Below are 27,299 nucleotides of genomic sequence, written 5' to 3'. Positions count from 1 at the left end.
TGAGCAGTATGCGTATTGTGGGATGTGTCTCCAGGCCAAGTAATCAGGAAAGACTTCCTTGACGCATTGACATGTGGACTGGGTCTTGATTTCTTGGGCTTAAATAGGAGATTTTATGCCCAATAATATGCCTGCATCGTGCTAAGGTGTATTAACCCATTGATTTCTCCCAATAGCCCGTTGAGATGGGAAGTGCCGTTGTGCCTAATTTACAGATTGAGGCACTAGAGTCCCAAGATGCAAGTTGACTTGTCCAAGGTCACTAACTGGTTGGTGATGGAGCCAGGTTTTCAATGTGGCTCCAGCAGGAATGGGGGTCCGGGGACTTCTGCCCACTGTGAGATCTCTCTCTCTTTCTCTCTCTCTCTCTCTTTCTCTCTCTCTCTCGGCCCATGGAGCATCCCTCCCTGACCCCTGAGACCTTCAAGAATCTCATTCCTCTTTGCCATTCCCTGTGATGCCTCCAGGTGTGAGCACACCTTTGGGATCTGCAGGGACCAGAAATACCCCAACTGCAAAGGGCCATGTGGAGCTTCCCTGGGGTTCTCCAGGCCTCTGGGGTCAGGCAGGTGATGGACAGGAGGGAAGGATCCAGCCAGCAGGCTTAGCCAACTGCTGCCAGGTGGGAATGTGGCCCCTCCCTATGGCCATGTGTTCCAGGAAGGAGTATAGTGAGGCGGCTGAGAACCCCTGCTCTGAACACTCAATGCTTCTTAACAGTCACTGGACCCCTCTCAGCCTGTGTTTCCTTAACTGTAAAATGGGGTGAACACTGGCTCCTACTTCCTATAGTTGCAAAGAGGAGCAAGCAGTTTATCATGTAAAAATCTGTCCCTCACTTTGCCTGGTGCCTACTAAGTGTCCGATAAAGGTAAGCTATTACTTTCATTCATGAGAAGCTGAAATCCATATTTTTATGGAAAATCTCCATGTTTTTTTAAATGAGGACCAATAATTGCAAGTTTTACAAAGCCAGGATGAACCAGTATGGCCCCTGGGATCCCAACTCGTGACTTCTGTTTAGAATTTTGCTAAAAGGATGTGGCATCCTGCAAGATGTTTGCTGTGTCCCATGCCTGGCTGATGAGGTAGGGTAGATGACCATGCTGGATGGATGGACAAGTGAATGAGCAAATGTACGAATGAAGGAATTGATGGATAGATGGATGAATAAATAAATGAGTGAATGAATGAACAAATGAGCACACTAAAGACTGAACAAACTAGTGAACAAATGAAAGAATGAGTGAACCAATGAAGAACTGTAAACAAATGAATGCAATGGAAGGTTTTCAAGCAGAGGTATTTTAGAAGATAAAATCAATGTCCAAAACTGAGCTCTGACCCTCCCCCCAAACCTGCCCCTCTCAGTGGATGGCAGCTCTCAAAACAAGAGACAAGAAATCTCAAAAGTAATACCCAAATGAACGACGTCGTATGTTAGAAGGTGTTAAGTGCTGTGGAGAAAGAGTAACACAAGATGGGTAGGTAGCGCAGGGTCAGAGGGGGCAGGAGTGCGGAGGCAGAGGCGCACGTGTGTGATTTAAAACAGAGTGGTCAGCATACGCCACATTCAGAGGCGAGATTCAGAGAGGTGAGGGGTTTAGCTGTACAGGTGACTGGAGGACAGGGGCCCAAGCAGACTGAACAGCCAGTGCAAAGGAAAGGCCTGAAGGTGGGCGCAGGACTCTGGGTAATGAGGAGTCTCAGGGATCTGGACCTCTGGGGTGACTGAGCTTAACAGGGAGGTGAGGCCTGATGGTGTCTGAGATGAGGGTGGGGCGGCAGCTCCTCAAGCACGTTTTATTGGTGCTCACTGGCAGCTGCCACTTCAGAGATCTGACCCAGTGTTGGTATTTGTGCACTGAGGCTGGGTGGAAAACTGTGCCAGGTGCTGGGGTCATGCAGAGACCTTGTCCTGCTTCCAGGTTCTCCTAAGCCCTCCACAGTGGCACGGCCCTGGCTCCCCCAACCTCTCAAAGGGGTAAGGAGGGCAAGTGGAAGCCCTGGCACTGGTGTGGACCCCACACCGTTTTTGCCTATCCCTCCAGTGCTCAACCCAAAACCCTAGGCTCTTCCCTCTCACACCCACCCTCAATCCATCAGCAAATGTTGAAATCTACCTTAAATAATACATCCCAAATCTGCCTACTCTTCACCCTTCTCAGCTACCAGAGTCTAACCCCCATCAACATTTGCCTGAACCAGTGCTGTAGCCTCTTCCCTGGTCCCACAGCTCCTGCCCCATGAGGGCGCCTGTGAGCACCTGAATCAGGGCACATTGCTCCTCCACTCAGAACCCTCCGTGGCTCCCACCTCACTCAGAGCAAAAGCCAAAGTCCTCCCTCAGCCCACAAGGTCCTTCACGACCTGCCTTGTCACCTACCTGTCCTCACCTCCTCCCTCTCTCCTCCTCAACCACTCCGCTGCAGCCATACTGGTCTCCTTATGCTATTTCCCAAATACGTCAAGCATATTCCTGCCTCAGAACCTTTGCGCTTACTGTTTACTCAGTCTAAGATTCTAAGGTGACGTAGGTCAATGCCTTCACCTTGACCACTGGATTTAATACTGCAGCCTACCTCATGGCCCCTCCTAGGGCTCCTCCCCTTATTCTGCTCTACTTTTCATTTTTTCCAAAGTACTTTTCACCTTCCATTACACTAATAACTTACTTATTGGGATACGTTTGCTGTCTATCTCCCCAACTGGAGCGTCAGTCCCAGGATACTCTGTTAACTAGAGTATCCTGAGCACCTGGAACGGAGTTGGACATACAGTAGGTGCTTCATAAATGCTTAAGAGTAAAGACATGTGCAGGCAGAGGGCACAGCTGGTTCATTCCTCAGTGATCATTTCTAAAGTAAAGTGTCCATGGAAAACTAGGGTCCTATCCACACCTCCTCCTGGAAGCTTTCCAAGTATGCTCCATGCAGCTCTGCTTTCTACCCCCGCACCTGGGGTCCTGAGCAGAGGTTCCTGCCTCATCCTGCCCCATGGCATGACCCCCAGAGTCATCAGACGGGGCAAGGAGGGGAAGACACACAAAAATTGGTTCTGGCAACAAGAGCCGTCAGCCTCCCTACTGACACTCTGAGCTCTAATTGGTTATTTCCAATACCATTATTTTCAGGGACATTTCTTTCTCATAAGCTCCATCTCTGGAAAGCTAAGCCCTTGGGTCATGACAGTTCCCTTGGGCCAGAAGGCTTGCTGGGGAGGCTAATGGATCCCCTGGCCACAATCCTTGCCTGGGCCACGCGTTGGTTAATTTCCTCCACAGGAATACCCTGACATTCTCCATCCTTTCCCTGGCAGGGTCTCCCTTTGCCCGAGCCAGCATTAAAAGTGCCAAGCTGGAGAACTCGACTTTTTTCCACAAAAAGGAGAGGAGGGTGCGTTTCTACATCCGCCGTATGGTCAAAACTCAGGCCTTCTACTGGACTGTGCTCAGTCTGGTAGCTCTCAACACGCTGTGTGTTGCTATTGTTCACTACAATCAGCCCGAGTGGCTCTCCGACTTCCTCTGTGAGTACCACCAGCCTGCCCCACCAGCTCCCTCGCCCCTTCCTCACACCCCTTGCCAGTTCTCTCTCTCTGGCAATACGTGTCCCTTCTTTGGTCCCTGTTGAATCTGCCCTTTCATTTGGCCATGTCTACACCTGGGATTGGGGCTGATGTTGCTGCTGCCACAATGCCAGGGCCCAACTTATTTGGGCCTGAGATCTGGAAGCTAGAATTTAGGCCACTGAACACATCTGTGGTCCCTTTCTAAGAGAGACACAGGGGTGCTGGTGAAGGAGATACTGGAAGAGATAGAGAGAAGCAGAGACCGTAAGACAGCCAGATAGAGACAGAAACATACGTGTCATTTCTAGGTGAGTGTCTGGGAATGTTAAATATTATGTGGTTGAGAGATGGGGGTGTCTTAGGGACAAAAAGTGGCCCCATTTTCTCTGTTCATTTCTGACTCTCTGCTTCTCCCCTCTTCTTTCAAACCTTCTGCTTCTTTCCCCTTTCCTCTCCCGCTCTGTTTGACTTCCTGTGTCTGGGATCCATTCCTAGTGGCTCCCCTCCAACAACTGTAAAAGCATCCTACTCCCTCAGTGGGTACCAGGACCCCCACGGCTTTGACCTTCTGGGCCTATTCCCATTTTCCAGGAATTAGCATGAGATAGTATCAAAATTGTTGACCAGGTGGGGGTGAGGAGAAGCGTGAACTGTAGGGAAACATTTGACCAGGACTTAAAAGTAAAGAGCTCTGAGGAATCATCAAGAGGAGTGGCTGGGCAGTGAGGAGGGCAAGTGGAAGCCCTGGCACTTGTTGTGGACCCTACACCGTTTTTGCCTGCTGGCTACCCTCCTCCTGCATCTACTGGCTTGTCTGACTTAGGTCTATGAATTCTGTGCCCTTCTGATGTGGTTCAGAATTGACTCAGACAGCCACTGGAGACAGTTGAGTCTTCAGCCTAGAAAGGCCTGAGCCTGGTCCAGGTTACCTGGTCCAGGTCTCCTTGCAACCCTCATTGTTCCCAGTCACATTGGCTGATCTCCCCCGGACACCCTCCAGGGACCAGCTCTCCTTCCGAGAGCCCTGACCTAGTTCCAACCTTAGTAATTGCATTTGGTCCCCCTGGAGTCTCTTACAAATGAGGATTCTTCTCATCTTAACCTCCTCTGATAGTCTATTTTTAATCTCCCATATTCTCCCCACTAATCACCTTACTCTGTCTGTCCTGGTTCAGGAACAGAGGGTTGGGACTTTCTGCCCTGGACCTCTGTGTCTGTAAAGGTGCTTTAATTATCTCCAGTTGAGAAAACTGAGACACAGAGAGGTTAAGGAACTTGCCCAGGATCGCACAGGTAGTACGTGATGAAGTTGAGATTTGAACCCAGACTCCAAGCTGTGGTCTGATGACAGATCCCTACCCTGGCCCCCCGTGGCCTGGGTTCTCAATGCCTGCCCTTAACTTGCCCTGTGACCTTGGACAGCCATTACCATATCCATTGATTGAAGGCATCTTCAATTATAAAGCACTCTTATTTTATGCACCACTAACAAATTAAATAATGCTGCTGTCTAAACTAGGACATGGTTTTAAAATACACCCCAATTTCAGAGATGTCAGCATGTGAACAAAAATATATGTCTTAGAATCAGTGAAGTATAGTAGTTTCTCTGAGTCTCAAATGCTTCTGTACTTGGTGGAAATTGAATTCTATGGCTCTGAAATTTCTGCCAGGCCCACCAATGCCACCGACAATTCTCTCAGGTCTTGTGCATCACCAGCTATCATGTTTCCATGGTAACTGGAGAACATGCATCTTGGAAACTCTTTAAATCCTCCCAGAGTTGCTGCTGGTGGTTCTTTGAGTGCACCAGATGTTATGGACAGATTTCCCTCACTGACATTTTGGTCCTGGAGGTCCTGGAGACCCTAGAGTTTCCCCTCAGACACTAGGAGCTCCCTGAAGTCCTAAAATTAAGGGAATGTTTTAATAGGAATGAGCAGGAAGGACCTTGACAGTTCAAACCACCTCTTAAAAGAACGATATAACACATGCCCTTGACCTTCAAACAGAATCAGCTATGTGACCCAAATTAAAATTCTTGGAAGTGTGAGTCCTCTCTCCCCTTTCTGTATACTTTCTTCCCTTCGGAAGCCCTCGTTACCTCTCCTTTCCATCCATTAGGTGAGTACCTGTCTCCTTCCTGATTCTTCATCTTCCTGCCCCACCAAGAAGCCCTCTCAGAAAAAGACCTGATGTTAGCCATTTCTTTGCCTGTGCAAATAAACACTCATGTGTTATCTCTCCCAGAGGCATTTGCACATGCCTTCTCCCCAAAGAACAAGAGGCTTTGTCTTGCTCTAGACTTATAGACAGACATCAGGAAAACAGGAGGAGTTCCAGGGGACATCAGATAGGTTTTCCAAGTTGGGAGAAAAGCTGTGCCTTGTATCAGTTCCTTGTGGGGCTACAACTAAATCCCTAACACCCGGGGCTTACAAACAGGACACCGTTATGATTTCTATTTCTATTTTCCCTTTGGAGCTCAGGCATATAAAAGTGGATTCATCATAATTCTTAGATTATGACATGCTGACATCAGGGGGTCATTGTTATTTTGTTAGTTAGCCAGGTAGTGAGTGGTTAGTTAGCCAGGTAATTCGCTCATTCCCATGTTTATTCGTTCATTAGTTTTTAAAATGGAGTCAGTTTTCAGGAACCTACCATGCAGCGCAAAACCTAGGTCCTTGCAACATCCAACCCTTTTCATCAAACCAGGGCAACCCCTGCAAGATGGATACCCGCTAAACTTTTTCTCACTCCTTTTAAGATTGGCCTGGCTTTGATTGGTTGGAGCGTAGTGGACAGTTGTCGCTCCTCCCCATTAACAGAGGGGAAACTGAGGCCCATGGAAAGGAAGCCTTGCATAATCCTTGGCCAAAGCCACCAAAGACCAACCTCTCTCTCCCTTTTTGCCAGGCCAGGCAAGGGACAGGATTGGTATTAACAGGAAACTCAGAGCCACCCGGTAGCCCCCCTCCCAACAAAACTAACTTTCTCTCTGTTCTTCCCCCCACTTTCTAGACTATGCAGAATTCATTTTCTTAGGACTCTTTATGTCCGAAATGTTTATAAAAATGTACGGGCTTGGGACACGGCCTTACTTCCACTCTTCCTTCAACTGCTTTGACTGTGGGGTAAGTGCCCTGGTTTCTAAGGAATTGATTTCTCCAGTTCTTGCCAAGCATGATACCTGGGGACATAGAAAAGGGAGAGGCAGGGTCACCCCTGGATATGAGAGACTCAGCTGAATGCAAATAGGAATGTGAGGACCATTGCAAACATTGGATACAGGCTCCCAGAACTGTCAGCCACTCCCGGTGGGAAAGCAAATGTGTGGACCCTCTTTGGAAAGTGGGGGTGACCTGGCAATGCCACTGCTAGGGTTTCACCCTAGAGAAATGCATACAGATGCCCAGGAGACACATACAAGAATGTCCTGAGCAGCCTTGCTTATAATAGTTCCAAACCAAATGACCCAAATATCCCTTTGCAGTAGAATGGATAAGGAAGTGGTGGTGTAGCCCCATAACGGAATTATCTGCAGCTATGAAAGGCAGACACCACAGCTACACCCGTACGCCACACAATATTACACTAAAGGAGGCAGACACTGCAAAAGCAGTCCATACCATGTGCGTGATTCTGCTCATCAAAGTTCAGGTGAACTAAAGTAATCTGTATTGTCTAAGGATGATACTTCAATACTTTAAAAAGGTAGAACTCAAAAACCTTACGATAAGCAGAAGAAGCCAGACACAAAAGGTCACATATTGCATAATTTCATTTATAGGAAATATCCGGAACAGGCAAATCCATACAGACAGAACAGCTCACTAGTTGACAGGGACTGGGAGTTCGGGGGGTGGGGGTGGGGTGGAGAGTGACTATCCATGGGGACGGAACTTCCTTTTGGGATGATGGAAGTGTTCTGGAAACTAGATAGAGGTGATACTTGCACAACATTGCAAAGGTATTAAATGCCACTGAATTGTGCACTTAAAATGGTTAATTTTATGTTATGTGAATTTCACCTTTTTTTTTTTTTAATCAAGGAAATGGTTCTTAGAAAATTCAGGATGATGCTTATGTCTAGGGGATGCCCAGAGGCTTCTGGGCTGCTAACATGGCCTATTTCTTGATGTAGGTGGTAGCTGCATGGGCACCCACATTGTAATTACATGTTTCAGGAATTCTTGACTCTCACGAGCTCTTAATAAATAGAAACAGAGAAGGGATGAGAGGGGTCTGAGACTGTCACCCTGCTCGCATTTGAGGGTGGGAGTTGGGCTGGGTTCCTGCAAGGCTCGGCTTGAGAGCATGTTTGCAAGGACCTTGGACACCAGAGCAGATCCTCTGTTCTAGGTCATCATTGGGAGCATCTTTGAGGTCATCTGGGCGGTCATAAAACCTGGCACGTCCTTTGGAATCAGCGTGTTACGAGCCCTCAGGTTATTGCGTATTTTCAAAGTCACAAAGTAAGTCTTTGGAGATGAGGGGGAGGGGCACCTAGGAGGAGGGCACGCAGGCTCAGCGACTGCCGCCCCGGCCCAGCCTGACCCCCCACCCCACCTCCGGCCTCTGTTGGCAGGTACTGGGCGTCTCTCAGGAACCTGGTCGTCTCTCTCCTCAACTCCATGAAATCCATCATCAGCCTGTTGTTCCTCCTCTTCCTGTTCATCGTCGTCTTCGCACTTTTGGGAATGCAGCTCTTTGGCGGCCAGTAAGTACTCAGCAGCGTGTCCAGTTTCTGCTTCCCTAGGGTCTGGCCCAGGGACCCCCCACGCACACACCAGCCCCCACGTGCCACACTCAGTACCCCCGGAGGCAGAGACCCACCTCCCTTGTGCACACTGCCCTCCTCGTGGCCTGGACGCCCCGTCCTCTCTCCCAGACAGAGAGGACCCTGGGTACCACTCAGGTGTCCTTCTGGGGGACAGAGATGCTGGAGATGTTGCCCTGGAGACAAGCTGCTGAGCCACGCCCTCAGGACACCTCGGGCGGGGCCGATGAGAAATGTCTGTGTTCTCCCACAGGTTTAATTTCGATGAAGGGACTCCTCCTACCAACTTCGACACCTTTCCAGCAGCAATAATGACAGTGTTTCAGGTACAACCTTCACCCAGCCCCACGCCACGCGGGGCCACACGGGAAAGCACCAGAGTCAGGAGGCAGAGGGCTGGGGATCATGGGCTGCAGCCTTTGTTGGGGGTGCACAGGCAGGGATGGGGGAAGCAGGGTGAGCAGGTTTAGGATTGGCTGGTTTGAATCATTTCAGTGGGCACTGGGGCATGGGAGCTGTGCTCAGTGATCCAGTACCTGCCTGGCCCTGGGGTGATTCGGGCAGACAGTGTTGGCCTTGAGCGTAGAGCCTGATAAAGGAAATGGTTGAGGTGTGGGCCCTGGATTGGTTGGTTTGCATTTGAAAAGCATGTTCTTGGGCAAGTTGTTCACTATCTCTGGGAATTAGCTAGCCCTGACTACATGTCAAAGCATCAGAACACAGAAAATAAAAGACATGGCTCCTATACCCATCCTCCCCCAGATTGGAAGACACCCCAATCCCATATTCCAGAACAAAGAGATTGACCCTGGGTTGTCTCCCCAAACCAACTTCTGCACCCATGTGGACACAGGAGCTAAGGATTAGGACTGACCTAGCTGGGACCTCCGCAGCCTTTCCAATGGGTTCTGTCTCTTTGGGGTGCAGAGAGTGTATGGAAAACGGGACTTCACTCCCCACCCCTTTCCTACAGGGGGTGGTTTCTAAATGAGACCCTGAGATGGGAGTTGGAAAGAGATCGTCCACGAAGCAAAGCTCTGAGCCCTCACGTTGATTGATCGTCGTTGTACTCACCACCCACAGATCCTCAGCACAGGGGTTCTGGCCCAACAGCAATTCCGTGCCCCAAGACCACCTGGAAGTGTTGGGGGACATTTTGGGTTGTCACAGCTGCAGGGCTGGATGCTACTGGCATCTAGTGGGTGGAGGCCAGGGCTGCTACCCAACACCCCAGAGTGCACAGGACGCCCCACCCTGAGAATGCTCTGGCCCCAAATGTCAGCAGTGCTCAGGCAGAGAAACCCTGCATTAACAGATTAGCATTTCTGGAGTTCTTTCCCATATACTTGATCCTCGTGGAAATACTACCAAGGAGGGAAGTGGGGTTTTTTTGTTTTTTTAATGAGCATGTCGACACCACACGCATGTCCCCTCAGACTTTCCCAGAAGCATCCGCCCAATTTCTGTTTGTCAACACCTGTGTCCTTCGCCTGCAGCCTTCTCTGGTCACCAGCACTCACCTTGCCCCGGGCACAGCTGCCCAGAAGGACCAATGAAGATGTTGCTTAAACAATAGAAATGTATTTCTGACAGTTCTGGAGGCTTAAAGTCATGGTCAGGGTGCCCATAGGGGTGGTTCCTGTTGAGGACTCTCGTCCTCACTTGCAGACAGCCACCTTCTCCCTGTGTCCTCACATGGGGGAAAGAGAGAGACAGAGACAGAGAGAGGTGGGGGGGGCCCACAAACACTTTGGTGTCTCTTCTTAGAAAGGCACTAATCCCATCATGAGGGCCCCACCCTCATGACTTCATTTAACCCCAAGTACCTCCCATCTCCAAACACCATCACATGAGGGCTAAGAGCTCCAACATAAGAATTTAGGGGTCACAACTCAGTCCTTCGCAGATCCCCTTCTCCCATGAGGGAAGACAATTACTGAGAGGTTCGTGACTCCCCCAGGGTCACCTTTTCCTCAAAGCTGGGCTGAGAGCCCCTCACTGCCGGGACAAGCAGGCTTGGGCCCTACAGCTGCATCTCCGAGGGGTACGTGGCTGAGAGAGGGGTTGGCTGTGTGTTTCTCCCTCCCTTTCAGATCCTGACAGGCGAGGACTGGAACGAGGTCATGTATGACGGCATCAAATCTCAGGGCGGCGTGCAAGGCGGCATGGTGTTCTCCATTTACTTCATCGTGCTGACACTCTTTGGGAACTGTATCCTCCATGGGGAGATGTGGGGACGCGCCTGGGCCCAGGGCAGAGTGGATGGAGGGCGCGAGGGAGGGGATCAGGAGACCCAGCTACCCAGGGACCAAGTGGCAATGTTTTCCCTGACTCCGACGTCTTCAGACACCCTCTTGAATGTGTTCTTGGCCATCGCAGTGGATAATTTGGCCAACGCCCAGGAGCTCACCAAGGTGCAGTTGGTGGGAGAATGTTTCTCTGGCAAAGTTACCACCTACTCACGGCAGATCAGGACCGTGCCAGGCATGCAGGGACAGGGACGGTCAGAGCTTTTGCCCTGGTTGCACTGTGCCAGAAAGAAGACACCTCCTCCCCACTCAAACACACTGTCCCTAGTCAAGTGGAATCTATAGCAGAGGAGGTGGGAGGGGGTGAGGTAACAGGGTAGCAGGAAACAGATTGCGGACTCCACCCAGTACCTGTGGATAGGCAGCGGGGCGGCCTCAAGGGACCTCTAAGGAATGGTGCAGACCTCAGGCTCGCGGGCGCTGTCACTACTCTAGACCTGAAAGGACAGGACAGATGGAGAATAACCTACCCAGGGTCCTGAGGCTTGACATATGTCTCTGTGAGCTTGGAAGCTGGCCGCACCTCACCACCGAGTGATAACAATAAAGAATTCTGTTACACGCCTGGTGCCAGGCATTGCTGTTATCACCCTTTTGCAGAAAGGGAAAGTGAGGCTCAGGAAGGCACAATCACTGGCCCCAGCTGGCATGATAATAGCAGCTACTATTTATAGCATCACGCTATGCATGTCAAGGGCTCAGCACAGTTCTTGGGACAGAGTAAGTGCTCAATAAAGGGAGCCTTTGTCAGTCACTCGGCACGAGCCAGGCCCTGCACCTAGAGCTCTCGTTTTATAGAAGTCGGAATTCTCATCCAGACCTGGCAAGTTCCAGAACCCAGGTTCTTGACTCATACATCCTGCCACTTTAATTTGAGCTCCAGCTGAGCAGATAATGATAAAAATAAAAATGATAATAACCACAGAAAGTAATTTTATGCCAGACACTAGCAAGCATAACAGATAGGGAGTTACTGTTGTCCCCATTTCACAGATGGGGAAACTGAGGCCCAGAGAGATTGAGTGACCTTGCCACATAGCTAGGAACTGAAAAAGCAGAAAAGAGAGAAGAGCAGAGGAAAGGAGGTCAGAAAAGAATTTGGGGGATGGGGGAGTGGGAACAAGTCATGCAAGGAGAAGCCCAGTTTTTATTCATGGTCAGTGATACTGAATTACGGGCAAAACCTGGTGCCAGATGCCCCCCTTGGGCAGCCATGGACCTCCTGGGAGTGAGGTCCACCTCACATAGGCACAGAGGAGGTAATATTGCTTTCAGTGACACAGCTCATATTTCTAGGATAGCCTACAAGCAGGGCCACTGGGAATCGTTCAAGTTGTGCACTGCACAAAGAAGGTGGACACCTTTTTTGCAATTTGAGATGGCTATTTCGGGAACAAAGTCATGTTAGGAGCTATCACCCTAAACTTTCCCCCAGCATCCCCATCATATAAAGAGACATGTGCAGTCTTCCTCCTACCCCAGGAGGCCTGGGGCCTCCCACAGCTTCACAGCCCAGTGACTCAAGGTATTCAGGACATGTTCATGGAACTGAACCAAACTGAGCAGACGTTTCCAGCCCTCCATCTGCTGACCCTGGCAGGAGGGAAAGAGAGTTTCCCAGGCCCAGCTCTGACTGGGGGTGGAGGGGGGGCTACGGAAGTCTCTGCCACCCCAAACACATGGCCACGGGCCTGGCCACAATGGAGCCAGCTGACATGGCTGCTCTGGGAGTTGATCCAGCCGTGAGCTCATCCAAGTCATTGAGGAGAGGGGGTTCCAGGAGGGTAGGAGAAGGGGAGGGAGAAAGGCACGCTCATCACCTGTGAGGGATGGACATTCTCCTGCAGACCACATTCTTTCCTTCATTTATTCCACAAGCATTTCTTAGGCATTTAACATGTGGCAGACACCCTGCTAAGCCCTGATATGTTTTTATCTCATTTAATCCTCACAGAAACCCCAGGAGGCATGTTCTCTGAGCCCCATTTTACAGATTTTGTCATTCATTAATTTAAAATCATTTATTGAGCACCTACTGTGAGCAAGGCCAGGCCTAGGAACCAGGGACACAGCCATGAACAGAACAGAGAGAAATCCCTGTCCTCGTGAGGCTGTTAATTTGAGTGGGAGAGACAGACAAGTAAATTTGTCAGCTGGTGAAGAGTACTAAGGGAAAAAGTGAAATAGAGCAAGTTGGAGAGAGCTGAAATTTTAGATGAGGATTATGAGGCACAGAGAGATTATGTGGTTTACCCAAGGTCACACAGCAGTAAGTGATGGAACTGGGATTTGAATCCAAGTGGGTCTAGAATTTGTGCTCTTAACCACATGCACTGGTGTTTAAACTTGAGCACATTTCATACTCATTTGGGAGCTTGTTGAGAATGCAGGTTGCAGGGCCCAGCCTACGTTCTCTGGGAGGCCTGGGGATCTGTATTTGCAGTGTTTCTGAGGCAGGTGGTCCAGGGACCTGGCTCAAAGAAATACTGGATGTAGTGCCAGGAGGGAGGCCTCATGAGCAGGGGAGCTGGCTGGGTCCCACCTCTGTGTTGTCACTGATCTGACCATTTCCAAGGTGGTAAGGTTGCTTCTTGCTCCAGAGATCCCAGTGCAGGGGGAGAGGGGCCCTACAGCCACATGACTTTTCTTACTGGCAGGTTTGTCTCTGGCCTTTTCTTTCTCTTTGCTTTTTCTTGGTTGGCTTTTCTGTTTTACGAATGAGGCCCTGCATGAAGGCTGAAGAAGGATTTAAAGCCCCAAATCATCTTTTTCTGTATGTATTTTTAAAACATCTTCCCCCATTCTCCTCCTCTCTGAACCTAACTGACTGAGAATATGAGTTACTCTCCTGATTCCCTTCTGGAAGCTGTTGGCAATGCCTGGGATGGTCTATGGGATGCCAAATTTTTCTGCACGTGGGGGCTAGTCAGTGGCTTGGGTTTTTTTCAGTCTTGATTCAGAGAGCTTAAGCAGCCTGGAAAGTAGAGTGAGAGGAAAATCTTTGCATTAATTTCCAGCTCCTTGAGACAGGGTGCAGAAAAATCTCCGCTGTGGAAAGGGAAGGGAGTTTTTCCTTTTTTCTTCTGGCTGTGTGCTAACATAGGGTTAATAATGAGCTAGATATCTAGCCTGTGCATAAAGGGGATAGCAGTACACTTAAGGGACACAGGGCATCCGTTCCAATTGGCAGGCTTAGCTCTGGTTGATGCCCAAGCCAAATCTGTTTGTAAAAATTTCCATTGTCGCCCCTGCTTAGCAATAGGGTCAGAGGTGAGGCCCCAAGGCCCAGTTCATGTTTTGTAAACAGGGACCCTGTGTGCCTTTTAGGATGAACAAGAAGAAGAAGAGGCAGCCAACCAGAAACTCGCCCTCCAGAAAGCCAAGGAGGTGGCAGAAGTGAGTCCTCTGTCCGCAGCCAACATGTCTATAGCTGTGTAAGTGCCCCCAGCTCTGGCATACTCTCTAGGCTCCTCAGCCTCTGCACCTTCCCAGTCAAGGATTTGGGGCAAGGAGCAGTCCCTGACAGGGTTGAGCTTTAAGAAAAGGTATTTCTGCCCTCCCACCCATTTTTACACAATAAATAATTAGTAAGCACCTACTATGTGCCAGGCACTGTTCTAGCTGCTGGGGCTATAGCATTGACAAGGGGCATATGGGTGTAGGGAGTGCCAGGAGTGGAGAGAGTTGTGATTTTAAATAAATTGTCAGAGAAGTGACAAGGCCTGAAGGAAGTGAGGGAGGAACCATGGGGTGAATGTGAGGGAAGAGTATCCAGATGGTGGGAATAGCATATACAAAGGCCCTGAGGCAGGAACATGCCTGGTGTGTTTAAGGAACATAAAGGAGGTCAGTATAACTGGAGTGGAGTGAGCAAGTGGGGAGTGGTAGGAGATGAGGGCAAGGTGACAGGGGCAGATCATGCACGACCTTGTGAACTGTGGGGAAGACTTAAACTTTCGCTCTCAGTCAGGTGGGAGCCATAGAGGGTTCTTGAACAGAGGGACAAGACCTCCCTGGCTCAGGTGATCACAGGTGCCCTCTCATTGCTGTCAGAGGAACAGACTGTTGGGGGCGAGGGCTGGAGCCAGGAGACCAGGTTGGAGATAACTGCACTGGTTTGTGCAAGAGATAGTGGGGGCTGGACTAGGGTTGTGGCCAAGGAGGTGACATTCTGCTGCTGAATTCTAGACAGATCATAAAGGTAGAGGGGACAGAGTTTGCTGGTGGATCAGAGGTGGTGAGTTAGTGAAATTTAAGGTGTCTTCATAGGAGGTTTGTTGACACCAATATTCTTTTTTTCTTTCTTTTCCCCTTTTCTTCCGCCTCCCCCCTCCCCCCTCCCCCACTCTGGTTCAAGCCATTGTTTCTCAGGTTAGTTGTGTAGGACACAGCTCCCTGGCCCATGCTGGTATTATGAGCCTTGCACTCCCCCCGGCTGAGGCAGTCAGTCACCTGTTGTCAGTCAGCTGCTCACAGCAGCTCATGGCAGCTCTCGCCAACCTCCAGCTGCTCACTGCAGCCCCTGGAGCTGTTGTTCACAATCTTAGCTGTAGAGGGCGCTGCTCACTGGCTCATGTGGGCATCGAACGGGCGACCTCGGTGTTAGGAGCACGGCGCTCCAACCACCTGAGCCACCGGCCCCAAATGTACATCTACGTTGGTGAACATTATAGTTTACAAACGCCGTAAATTTTATGGCTCTATGGTATCATTAGATAGTAAAATTCATGATAAATTTGCAGTTTTAGGGGTTGATTTTAAAGGTCTGGAATGGATTAATCCATTTTGCATTACTTTCTATGGGGAAACCATGCCTCGGTTTTCCAACATTTCAGAACTCAAACAATCTTCCTTAATGGATTACGTTTGAAAACCGAGGTACCACTGTACATAGAACCCTTGAAAAAATCTGTATGCCCCAGTCAGGCCTCAGCCTCGCCAGCATTCCTGGCAGCAGCCCCACTGGCTGCTTTGCACCAGTGGGTAAATAAGCACTGGCCCCAGACTCCCCAGCACCCATTCTGGTTCTCCCTGGGACCCCCAGACCTCCTAAGACCCAGAACTGAAGGATCTTGTAGGCAGCAGCAGGGTGGAGGGCGGGAGGGCTCCTCCGGAACCTGCTCTGTTCCAGGCCAGTATCCATTATGATTGGCTGTTAAAATATTTTGGACATCAGGACTGCCTCCAGGGGGTCATGTGCTATAATATAAAGAGGAGTGGAGAGGATGATGGGAATACCCACCTGGGTTGAAAACTGCCCCTCTTTTGCCCCCCATTACACCAAAATGCCCAGCTAGGTGGAGATACACATTGTGTATCTGGACCAAGATTCCCACCTGAGAAGCAAGGCCGGGATGTCCAGCAAGGTTTAATTTTCCACACAGGTTGAGACACCTACTAGAGCTGAGATACCCACCTGGGTGGAGATGCTCACCTGGGCCAAAATGCCCACCTGGAAGGACACCCATCCTGGTGGAGATGCCCACTGAGCTGAGACGCTCACCTGGGTGGAGGCTCCCATAAGCCCGTGTGGTCCATGCAGGTGCAGTGCCCAGCACTGCTCTAACCTCTGGGCCCTTCCCTTGCAGGAAGGAGCAGCAGAAGAACCAGAAGCCAGCCAAGTCCGTGTGGGAGCAGCGGACGAGTGAGATGCGCAAGCAAAACCTGCTGGCCAGCCGGGAGGCCCTGTACAACGAAATGGACCCTGACGAGCGCTGGAAGGCCACCTACGCCCGGCACCTGCGGCCCGACATGAAGACTCACCTGGACCGGCCGTTGGTGGTCGACCCCCAGGAGAACCGCAACAACAACACCAACAAGAGCCGGGCGGCCGAGCCCACGGTGGACCAGCGCCTGGGCCAGCAGCGGGCCGAGGACTTTCTCCGGAAACAGGCGCGCTACCACGACCGGGCCCGGGACCCCAACAGCAACGTGGGCCTGGATGCCCGACGGCCCTGGGCTGGCAGCCAGGAGGCCGAGCTGAGCCGCGAGGGGCCTTACGGCCGGGAGTCGGACCACCAATCCCGGGAGGGTGGCATGGAGCCCCCAGGGTTCTGGGAGGGTGAGGCTGAGCGGGCCAAGGCTGGAGACCCCCACCGGCGGCACACACACCGGCCCGGGGGCAGCCGGGAGAGCCGCAGCGGGTCCCCGCGCACTGGAGCTGATGGGGAGCCCCGCAGGCACCGGGCCCATCGCAGGCCAGGTGAGGAGGCCCCGGAGGACAAGACCCAGAGGAGAGCCCGGCACCGTGAGGGCAGCCGGCCGGCCCGGGGCGGTGAGGGCGAGGGCGAGGGTCCAGATGGCGGCGAGCGGAGGCGGCGACACCGCCACGGCGCTCCAGTCACATATGACATGGACACACGGAGGGAGGACAAGGAGCGCAGGCACCGCAGGAGGAAGTAAGTGGAGGCCATCTCAAATCTATGACCGGCGTAGTAGCAATAGTAACAGCCCCAGGGGCGCCTGCTGTGTACCGGGCCCTCTCCTGAGCAACTCAGTCTTCTCAGCAACCCCCTGAGATAGATCCCATTGTCATCGCCCCAATTCACAGATGGGGAAACTGAGTGGTGGAACTGCCTTGCCCAGGGTCATACATCTGATAAGTGACCATGAACCCAGGCTGTCTGATGCCAGAGGCTGCAGGCAGATCATCACACCCTCATGTGTCTCAGAAACTCCATGAGAACTCACCCCCAGAGTTTACGGCTCTTCCATGTGTGACCCTGAGCAAGCGACTTCACGACTCTGGGCCTCAGTTTTCTTAATCTGTAAAATGGTATCATGGGATCTAAAATGGCATAGTGGGGCATTACTGGAATTAAATGAGGAAGTCCATGCAAAGGGCCTGAACGAACAGCTGACACGTAATAAGTGCTTGGTCAATAGAGACCATTTTTAGCTGTTATTGAGTGAACCATCTTTTCACCTGATGCTATTCCTCAGGGGATTTGAAAGGCCACTCTGGGCCCTCAGAATTGAAGGGGAGAACGAGGTTCAAGGCTTTTGGAGGCATCTTCCAGGCCAGACCCTTATCCAGTCAGAAACAGCCATCTCTTTTTCATAACAATGTTTTTTAACAGTCCTTAGAAGGTTCTATAGTGATTCTACACCTAGGAGCCCAGCAACATGTTACATGTTGAAACAGACATTGTTCTTTTATTAATTAATGTCCTTTTAGTCTCCTTTTATGTCACCATTATGGCATCTTATTGATTTTTTAAAGATGTGTTTCAGTGGCTCTGTTACATGACATACACAACAGGCCAACACTTCTCAAAATCGGATGTGTGCATGAATCCCCAGGGATCTTGCTAAAACACAGATCCTAATTCGGTAGATCTCAAGTGCAACCTGGGAGTCTGCATTTCTAAGGAGCTCCCCGGTGAGGCCGGGGACCACACTGGGAGTAATGAGACTCTAGAGGACAGAGTGACATAATTCTGAAGCAGACACCTGTGCGCAAACTCACCAAGACTATGACAGGTACAAATGCTGGCTGATTCAGGGGTGTACACACAACTCACCTGACACGAGGCGTTGCCATCAGTGTCCAGATGTTCCAAAATGGTGAACACCTCTAGGTGAAGTTCCTTATGAAATAGAGTCTAGTCTTCCTTAATTTGTCCAATAGTTGTATTCTGGGAAAACGTGATGTGTATTTTAAACATGCAAAAATACTTGATGCTCATATGGAAAACAGGTTAAACTTAAAAGCACAGATCGTTGCAAGCAGATTTTTTCATCTGTGTGAGGGATATAAGAAAGTTGGAACGTAATTCTTTCCCAGGTGGGACTGCCCTGCACATGGTAAGAGATTAGTGTACTTGCTTCCCACTTCCTAAATGCCCATAGTGCCCCTCAATTATTATATCATTGGATCTCCACATATCTCCACCATAGTCCCCTGAAAATCATTGTTCCAGGTCATTCCTACTCTAGGGTTTTCTCTTATGGGTTTATTCATTCATTTCATCAGTGCTTACTAAATGCCTACTGCAGTCTAAGCCAGCACTATGGGTTCAGTCAAGTAATTGCAGGTGATGGGCATGTAGGTGACAGGCTTCCAGCAGGAACAATCAGAGAAAGAAGTAGAGTGTTCTAGACTAAGAACAGCATGTGCAGAGGCCCAGAGGTGGAGCAGAAGGAGGCCAGTTTGCAGTTTGGAGGGTGAGGAAAAGAGTGGCAGACAAAACAATTGAAGGGACAGTGATGGGTCGGTCAGCAGGACCTTGAGTCCCTTCAGGCAATGAGAGGCCTCTGAAAGGATTTTAGGGGGAATAAAGTGTTTAGCACAGAACTCCATAATTAAGGATCAATCACCACTATTGCTGTTAATATAGTGATAATATTACCATGTTTCCCCACAAATAAGACCTAGCCGGACCATCAGCTCTAATGCGTCTTTTGGAGCAAAAATTAACACAAGAACCGGTCTTATTTTACTATAAGACTCAGTCATATTGTATTATATTATATTACAGTAAAAAAATTTAATTTTTGCTCCAAAAGACTCTGATGGTCCGGCTAGGTCTTATTTTCGGGGAAACACGGTATTATCATCCTTAGCATTATCTCTACTCCCATTATTGAAGGAGGCAGAATGACAGGGACAGAATGACAGCACAGCCTACTGGCGAAGGGCCCGGACTCTGGAGCTGGAGGTCACACTCCTGCCCCATCACTTCCTGGCTTTGTGACTTGTAGTATGTCCCCCTCTCTGGGTATCTGTTTCCTCATCTGTAAAGTGGGGCTAAGTACAGTACCTACCTCCTAAAGTAGGCATAAGGTTCAAATGAGTTAATATATGTAAAATGCTGTAAGTAGAGCCTGGCTTATAATAGGTGTTCAGTAAATGTTAGCTATTATCAGTATGAATATTATTAATATTAATCACTCAATAAATGTTAACTATTTTTAATAGTAGTAAGCACTCAATAAGTGTTAGCTATTTCTATTAAGACTCATTGACAGACATTCAAAAACAATTTTAGATCTGTAGCCTTCAGATTGTTCATTCACACTCCTTTTTACAGATGGGGAAACTGAGGCACAGAGAGGAAAAGGGATTTCCTAAACAGCCAGCTACAAGCAGTAAGATGATAACCCAGCTTTCTTGAGTCCCACTACTGGCCCCTGGCCCTTCTCCTCTACAGACAAAGAAAGTACCTCCCCACTTCCACCCGTAAATGCTCAGCTGGTCGGCTCCTATTCTAAACCAGGAGGGTACAGCTAACTCCCTTATTAATAGACATGTCAAACCCCTGGCCAGGGCAGGAGTTATTCATTTGGCTGATGAAAAGGTTCTAATGCTCACTGGAAATAAAACGTCATGAAGATTCAGGCACTTTTAGAAAAAAAAAAAACCCAAGATGAGCCATTCATGTGCTTTAAGAAAAAATAAGAATGGCAAAGATAAAACTTTACTCAAGAATATAATATAGTAAAAACAGCAAAGCTGGTGGCCCTACCTAAGAGGACTGCCTCCTGCATTTTTCCTCTTGTCATTCCTTAGGCCTTTTCCCAGACACACTCTGTTTTTCATTCTCCAGAGCATTGGCAATATATATGATTGTTTTCTTTCTGTTCCCTCTGTCTCTCCCCATTTCTCCTTCATCACTTCCTCTCCAGTTTCCCCAGCTTTAAATGTGCTCCTCCCATAAAGATTTCACTGGCTCACCCCAGTGAAAAGTGAGCAGAAGCACATTCTGTTTCTGTCACTCAATAGTTGCTGGCCTCGGATCCCCCACACCAGGCAGCTGAGCTCAGTGGCACCCCAGGGCCACCAAAGTGAGGATGGAGTTTTTCCCTGACTCCCAGTAAAAATCTGGAGTGCAGAGTGTCCACCACTCCCCCCAGCAGCCAGGCAGTGGGGGGACGCTGCTAGACCTGACTTAGCAAGGGGGACTCTGCCAAGACCTACGCCCCACCACCCCAGAATTAACCTCTCAACTCTTTGCATCTTCATTCCACCTGCTCCTATCACCGTGACAACCTACTTACCAAAAGGAGCAAGAAGAAAGATGCTGGACTTCTGAGCCTCACAATTTATCCTGCAAGGGGAAAAGAGGGTGCTTTATCCTTTAACACCCTGATTTTTACAGCACCCACTGGGCTTTATTCTCCAGCAACCCGATTCCATACACCCCAAGTTGTCCATCGCCCCAGTTTATTTACTGAGTGGTGTTGTGGTTTAAAATCTCTAGGACCAGAGTCCAGCCCTTTCCCAGCTGGGTAACACTAGAAAAATGACTCTGCCTCTGTGGGCCTCAGTTTCCTCATCTTTAAAATGGGCCTGATCCTAATACCACCTCCAGTGGTGGTGGTTGTGGGGATTAAATGAGTTAATACGTGTAGATCCTTAAGACAATGGGGCAGAAGGAAGCAGGACCATCCTCTGGGTCTCGGGGCCTGAGCATGCCCTACGCAAGGTGTCTGCAGCCCTTGGGAGAGGGATGCTGAAGTGATCAGCTGGCAGAGGGATGCTGTGCAGGATAGGCATTATGCAACCAGCTGCCTATTCAGGGCAGATGATGGCAAATCCCCAAGAGGGGAGGGGGAAGGGACCTGACTTCAGAGTTTTCTGCCCCTTTTAGATTCTCCTTGGAGACATTGCAAATGAAACCTCCTAGAGATTGATATTAGGCCTCTTCCAGCTGAGCTTCTTAAAACTCTGTGACGCACAGAGCCAACGAAGGAAGCAAAAACAAGACAAAACAAAGGCCTGCAGATCCCCTTTCCATCTGAACAGGGGGCTCTTGGTCCCAGGCGAGCCACTGTCCCTCTATTGAAACATTCACCGTGGTCTCAACTGCTGTGTTATTTAGTCCAACCTCTCTAGATGGTAGCCAAAGGATTCAGATGCTCTTTGAAAGGATAACTTTACTCAGCCTGCTTTGCAATAGGGCTGTCTCTCTATTTAAAAATATATATATAGGGGCGGCAAGATGGCTCAGTTGTTTAGAGCACAGGCTCTCGACAACAAGGTTGCTGGTTCAATTCCCGCATGGGAGGGCAGACTGTGCCCCCTGCAACTAAAGATTGAAAACGGCAACTGGACTTGGAGCTGAGCTGCGCTCTCCACAACTAGATTGAAGGACAGCTACTTGGAGCTGATGGGCACTGGAGAAAGACAGTGTTCCCCAATATTCCCCAATAAAAATTTTTTTTTTAAATTATATATATATGTTTGTGTGTGTATATACACACACACACACACACACACACATGAGGGAATTCTCCCAGCCAGATTTTCATCTGAAGGACAACTTCTAAAAAAGTTAGAATTAGGAACTCATTTGGAGGCTGTGCAAGACGTTGGGGAAATAATGGTTTCAAGTTCATTTCATTCCATTCACACAGTTACAGCTGATGCTCACTGTCCAGGCACAGCATTCGTTTCTAGGGTTGGTGGTGATCCCTGCTGGTCAGTAGTCCTGGGCTGGTAGACACATCGCTCCAACATCTGTCTCTGACGTCACAGGTGTGTGTGTATGTCTTCTCCCCTTTTCTTCTCTTCTAAGGACACTTGCCATTGGATTTAGGACTCACCCTAATCCAGGACTCTCTCGTCTCATGATCCTTAATGACATCTGCAAAGACGCTTTCTCCAAATAAGGCCACATTCACAGGTTCTAGGTAGACGTATCTTTTGAAGGACCACCATTCAACCCACTACAGTCCACCTTCTGACCCCACCCCAAAATTCACATCCATCCATGTGCAAAATACATTCACCCCATCCCAATAGCCCCAAAAGTCTTAACCTGTTTACAGCATCAACTCGAAAATCCCAAATCTCATCATTTAAGCCAAGAATGGGTGAGGCTCTGGGTATGACCCATTTGGTGGCAAAATTCCCCTCCATTATGAATCTGGAAACTAGAAAACAAGTTGTCTGCTTCCAAAATACAGTGTTGGGACAGGCACAGGATAAACATTCTTATTCCAAAAGGAAGAAATTGGAAGGAATAAAGGGTCACTGGTCCCAAGCAAGTTCTAAATCCATGAGGGAAAATTCCACAGGATTTCAAGGCCTGGAAGGACTTCTCTAGCCTCACCTCATTCACACATTTACTTGTATTCCTCACGGTGACTCAGTGTGGTTCCCGTGCCCGTGATTTGGATGCAAAACAGTCTAACTCACTAGTGGTTACAGAGCAAATCGGCACCAGGGTCTCCACTTTCATCTCCAAGTTCTAGGGAAGGTTCTACTATTCTTATTCCCAATTTAAAGATGAGGGACCTGAGGCTCCGAGATGTTAATCAAACTACAGAGGGTCACAGCTAGTAAGTGGCATTGCTGAGACTCAAACCAGGTCGGTCTGCCTTCCAGCGTGTCGATCCATGACCTACTCACGTGACTGAATAGGGAGAAATTCTCCTGGGCCTGCCCTACTCTCTGTGCGGCCTCAGAAAGACAAGTCTGAAAATAAATTACCTTGTCCCTCCTTTGCGTACTAACACCATGGACTTTTGCAAGTTAAAATGCAAAAACTGAAATGGTGCCAGTGGCTTAGCAAGTGGGAGACCTTTCAGGGGAGGCCCGCTTTTTTGATTTGTAAGCATTATGTAGATCTAGGCTTCCGGGTTGGGCCTGGGGAACCAGACCTGTGCTGGCCAGGGGCTTCAGTTCCTGTGCCTCAAACTTCCCAGGCGTTCAATGAACTGGTACAACCTGAGAGCTGTCTTTTACTCACTTTTGGTCTCTTGAGTGAGTGTGTATGATGGCAGTAGCCTGACGAAACCGTTTTCTAGTATGCTTCAGCTTCTCTGGGCCTCAGTTTCCTCATCTGTATAATGGGAAAAGTCATGATGCCAGCCTGATCAGATCTTTCAAGAAGTTAATGAGTTGAAATAGAACAGAGGTTGGCCCACACTCTTGGCCATTACAGTGAGTGCCAAGGATTCCCACACCCGTCAGCTGTGGGCTAAGCCTTCCGGGAGATCTCAAACTGCTTCATGAGAGAGGTGCAGTGTCAGGTAGGAGTTAGCAGTATGGATGCTGGACCCATGTTGTCTGGACTCCAAGCTAGCTCTGTCACCAACTGGCTGTGTGGCCTTGGGCAAGGACCTTCCTGCCTCTGGGCCTCAGTTTCCTTATCTTTAAGATCGGAATAACAGTACCTTAAACTAATAGTGAAAAAAAGATGAGAATAACAGTACTACTCAATTCTCATAGCTATTCTGAGGATTAGATGAGCTGATGTGTGTCACGTCCAGGACACAGCAAGGTCTCAGTAAGTGTGAGCTGTTATGAGGACGTATGGAGGGCACAGGCTGCAGAATCAAGGGCTGCCTTTAAGAAGAGCCAGAGAGAAGTCTTGAACTGCAAAGCCCTCTGGAAAGAAGCATCGTTAAGACTATAAACAACAGAGGTCCTTTGTTTCCGGGAAACAGACTTTGCCAGGGACCCGTGCCCAGGGATTGGGGGAGGATGGGGCCCCTTATACGAGGATCGAGTGTTCAGAAGGGGGGTGTGGAGGCAAGCAGATGACACGCGGGGGCCAAGCGCTCAGTGAGGTGGCTGGGAAGCCAGGTCCACCCAAATCCCTGAGTAAGCGGGCAGAGCAGAGGCCAGCGAGGACAGACGTGCAATGAGTGGGCTCTGGCCTGGGAGGCCCCTGACAAGCTCGAGACCCAGCCATGCTCCCTGGGGCCACGGCTTCTGAGGGTCTCTGTCAAGCTGGGGCTGAGTGTGCAGGTGGGAGGAGGCACACTCCCTGTAGGGAGGCCTGGGCCTGTGGGACTTCTGGGCCTCAGTGTCCTCATTTACGAAATGGGGACATTCATTTATCATTTGACAAGTAGTGCCTTGTTCTGGGCACTGTGATCACAGCTATGAACAAGACAGACAAAAATAAACTGCTTGCCTCATGGTGCTGATGGCCCAGTGGGCGCTGAGGTAGGATAAGCTCAGTGAGGACCCTTAAAGTTTTTCTCTCCCCCTCCAAATGCACTAAGCACTCCTTTTTGACTCTTCTTCTCCTGTCCGACTGCATGGTGTTAATTAACAGTCATTGAGGCGCCCTCCTCATCTCCCCCATTCTCCACCTCCAGCCTCATTGGCCTCTTGAAACTCAGCAAGCTTGTCCCCACCTCAGAGCTTTTGCACTACCTGTTCCCTCTACCTCAGATGCTTTGCCCCCATACTTGTATTTCTGTGAGAAATTATCTCATCCCTTTACCAACTGTGTTGCCTTGAGCAAGACACTTAACCTCTCTGAGCTTCCATTTTCTCATCTGTAAAATGGTGCTAGTAATTGCCCCTCGTAGGACTGAGGATGAAGGAGTTATTACAAGTCAACAGCTTGGAACAGGACCAGGAGTTTGTGTTACTGAAGTGTCTGCTGTTAGTATTTCTATTGTTATTCTGTAATATAGTCATGTGCATAGATTGCCTGCTTCCCCCCCACATACATACTAGAGGCATTTAAGGCCACGAAGCAGATGGTGTCCCCTTGTCTCTTTAGCCATTCCTGGAAGCGTTGTGTGCCCGGTCTTGCCTGGGAGCTAACGGGGGAGAGGTAGACGGGTCTGGAAGTTTCGGATTGGGTGGATATAGGCTCTGGCAGAACGTTCTCTTCCCCCTGATTTCTCTCCCTCCAAGAAACAGCCCTCCTGGCAAGAGAAGCACCACGCTGAAACCTGGGAGGGTGGGCAGTTACACGCACATGGGGACCAAGAATCCACCAGGGCCCGCTCAGTGCCCAGCGCTGGAGCGCTTTGGGACACGGCCACTCGATGTCCAAGCTGTACCCCTGAATGACGGCATCTTAGGCAGGCTTCAGAAATGTTCTCTGTTATTCTCAGTCACAGGTTCTTTAATATTGGTTTACCTTCCACAGGGACAACCAGGGCTCCGGGGTCCCGGTGTCGGGCCCCAACCTGTCGACCACTCGGCCGATCCAGCAAGACCTGGGCCGCCAAGACCCGCCACTGGCCGAGGACATCGACAACATGAAGAACAACAAACTGGCCACTGCAGAGTCAGCGAGTCCCCATGACAGCCTCGGCCATGCCGGCCTGCCCCAGAGCCCCGCCAAGATGGGGAACAGCACCAATCCCGGCCCCATGCCGGCCCCACCCACCACGGCCACCAATCCCCAGAACACCGCTGGCCGCCGGATTCCCAACAACCCGGGGAACCCGTCCAACCCCGGCCCCCCCAAGACTCCCGAGAACAGCCTTATCGTCACCAACCCCAGCAGCACCCAGACCAACTCAGCTAAGACTGCCAGGAAACCCGACCACACCACAGTGGACATCCCCCCAGCCTGCCCGCCCCCCCTCAACCACACCGTTGTCCAAGGTGAGACCTCACCCTTGCATGTGAGTGGGTGGGGACCCAGCATCCCTGGGCTCAATCCCTGGAGGCTTGGCTGAGTGACCCTGGACAGGGACCCCACCTCTCTGGCCTCAGTTTCTTCCTCTGGAAAATGGGTATTGAGATAGTTCCTGCCCCATAGGACTGCTGGAAGCATTGAATGAGATAATGTGCATACAGTGGCTGGCCCGTATATGCCCAAGAGAGTGAGTGATACTGCCTACATCCCAAATTCCCACAGGGGAGCCAGCAAGCCACCATATTTGAAGAGCAGTAGATTCTTCTGATGGAATTTGGGGGAGTCAGATTATTTTTTTTCAACTAGCGCTGTCCAAAAAGAAACATGACGCAGACCACATATGTAATTTTCAACTTTCTAGTAGCTAAATTAAAAGGCAGAAAAGAGAGAGATGAGGAAGGGAGAGGGAGGGAAAATAAAAAAGAAATAGGTGAAATAACTTTAATAATAAATTATATTTAACCCAAAATGTTATTTATATTCAAAATGTTACCATTTCAACATATAATCAATATCTTAAAAATTATTAATGCTAATTTTTAACAATATCTTAAAACCTATTTGACATTCCCTTTCTCGCACTCTGCCTGACATCTGTGTGTTTGGCACTTACAGCACATCACCATAAGGACTAGTCATGTTTCCATATTGGGCAGCGAAGGTCTAAGCACTTGAAGCACTGGCTGTTCTCACCCCCTCAACTCCACCCCCCCCCCCATTTAAGATTAGGATCAGAGAAAAACTAGGAATTTGGAAATGACCCAGTGAACTTGTTATTTCCTAAGATGATAACAGTAGCCCAGTTCCTCTAGTGTCAGTTCTATGCAAGAGATTTCCATGAGGTTGTTCCATAAATGCTCACCACAGTCCGACGAGATGGATCTTGTCATTGTGCCCATTTTACAGATGGAAAAACTGAGGCTCAGAGTCTCAGCCTACCCTTGGACTCCTAGCCAGCCGAGGCTGCAGAATCAGTATTCGGGAGGGTGATGGCTCCTCGCCCTGGTCAGGAGAGGGGTGTTAATGGGGGAAACCCTGAGTTTGATGGTAGGTGAGCTCAGTATCCCCATCTATAAAGTGGGGTTATTGGGACTCACCCTGCCTGCCTCCAAGTGACAGTATGAAGATCATCATGAGATGGGAGAAAGTCTGTGTTAATATCCTGTGAGGGTCCCACCAAACTCAAGGCTGTAGAGTGGTTGAGAGCAGGCACTCTGGGGCCAGGCTGCTTGGATTCAAATCCCAGCTCTGCCACATCCCAGCTGTGTGACCTTAGGCAAGTTACTTCACCTCTCT

At 49.7% G+C, this 27,299-nt stretch overlaps 1 protein-coding gene across 13 annotated transcripts in view; it reads left to right on the top strand.

Annotated features, from left to right (window-relative positions):
* The window catches only part of CACNA1A (calcium voltage-gated channel subunit alpha1 A), a 286,036-nt gene that overhangs the window by 198,246 nt on the left and 60,491 nt on the right, over positions 1–27,299 (top strand). For all 13 annotated transcript variants that reach the window (XR_012498085.1, XM_074338066.1, XM_074338067.1 and 10 more), the window contains 10 exons: positions 3,319–3,528; positions 6,595–6,707; positions 7,936–8,048; positions 8,162–8,293; positions 8,607–8,679; positions 10,447–10,564; positions 10,700–10,767; positions 13,990–14,096; positions 16,251–17,060; positions 25,506–25,969. Coding sequence is in view for 12 of the 13 variants with exons in the window: in XM_074338066.1 (XP_074194167.1) it covers positions 3,319–3,528; positions 6,595–6,707; positions 7,936–8,048; positions 8,162–8,293; positions 8,607–8,679; positions 10,447–10,564; positions 10,700–10,767; positions 13,990–14,096; positions 16,251–17,060; positions 25,506–25,969 (2,208 nt within the window). In the remaining variant the exon portion in view is untranslated. The remainder of the gene's footprint in view (positions 1–3,318; positions 3,529–6,594; positions 6,708–7,935; positions 8,049–8,161; positions 8,294–8,606; positions 8,680–10,446; positions 10,565–10,699; positions 10,768–13,989; positions 14,097–16,250; positions 17,061–25,505; positions 25,970–27,299) is intronic.

The sequence above is a fragment of the Rhinolophus sinicus genome, linkage group LG07 (genome assembly GCF_036562045.2).
Source record: "Rhinolophus sinicus isolate RSC01 linkage group LG07, ASM3656204v1, whole genome shotgun sequence".
Taxonomy (NCBI): domain Eukaryota; kingdom Metazoa; phylum Chordata; class Mammalia; order Chiroptera; family Rhinolophidae; genus Rhinolophus; species Rhinolophus sinicus.
This window is presented reverse-complemented; position numbering and strand designations above follow the sequence as displayed.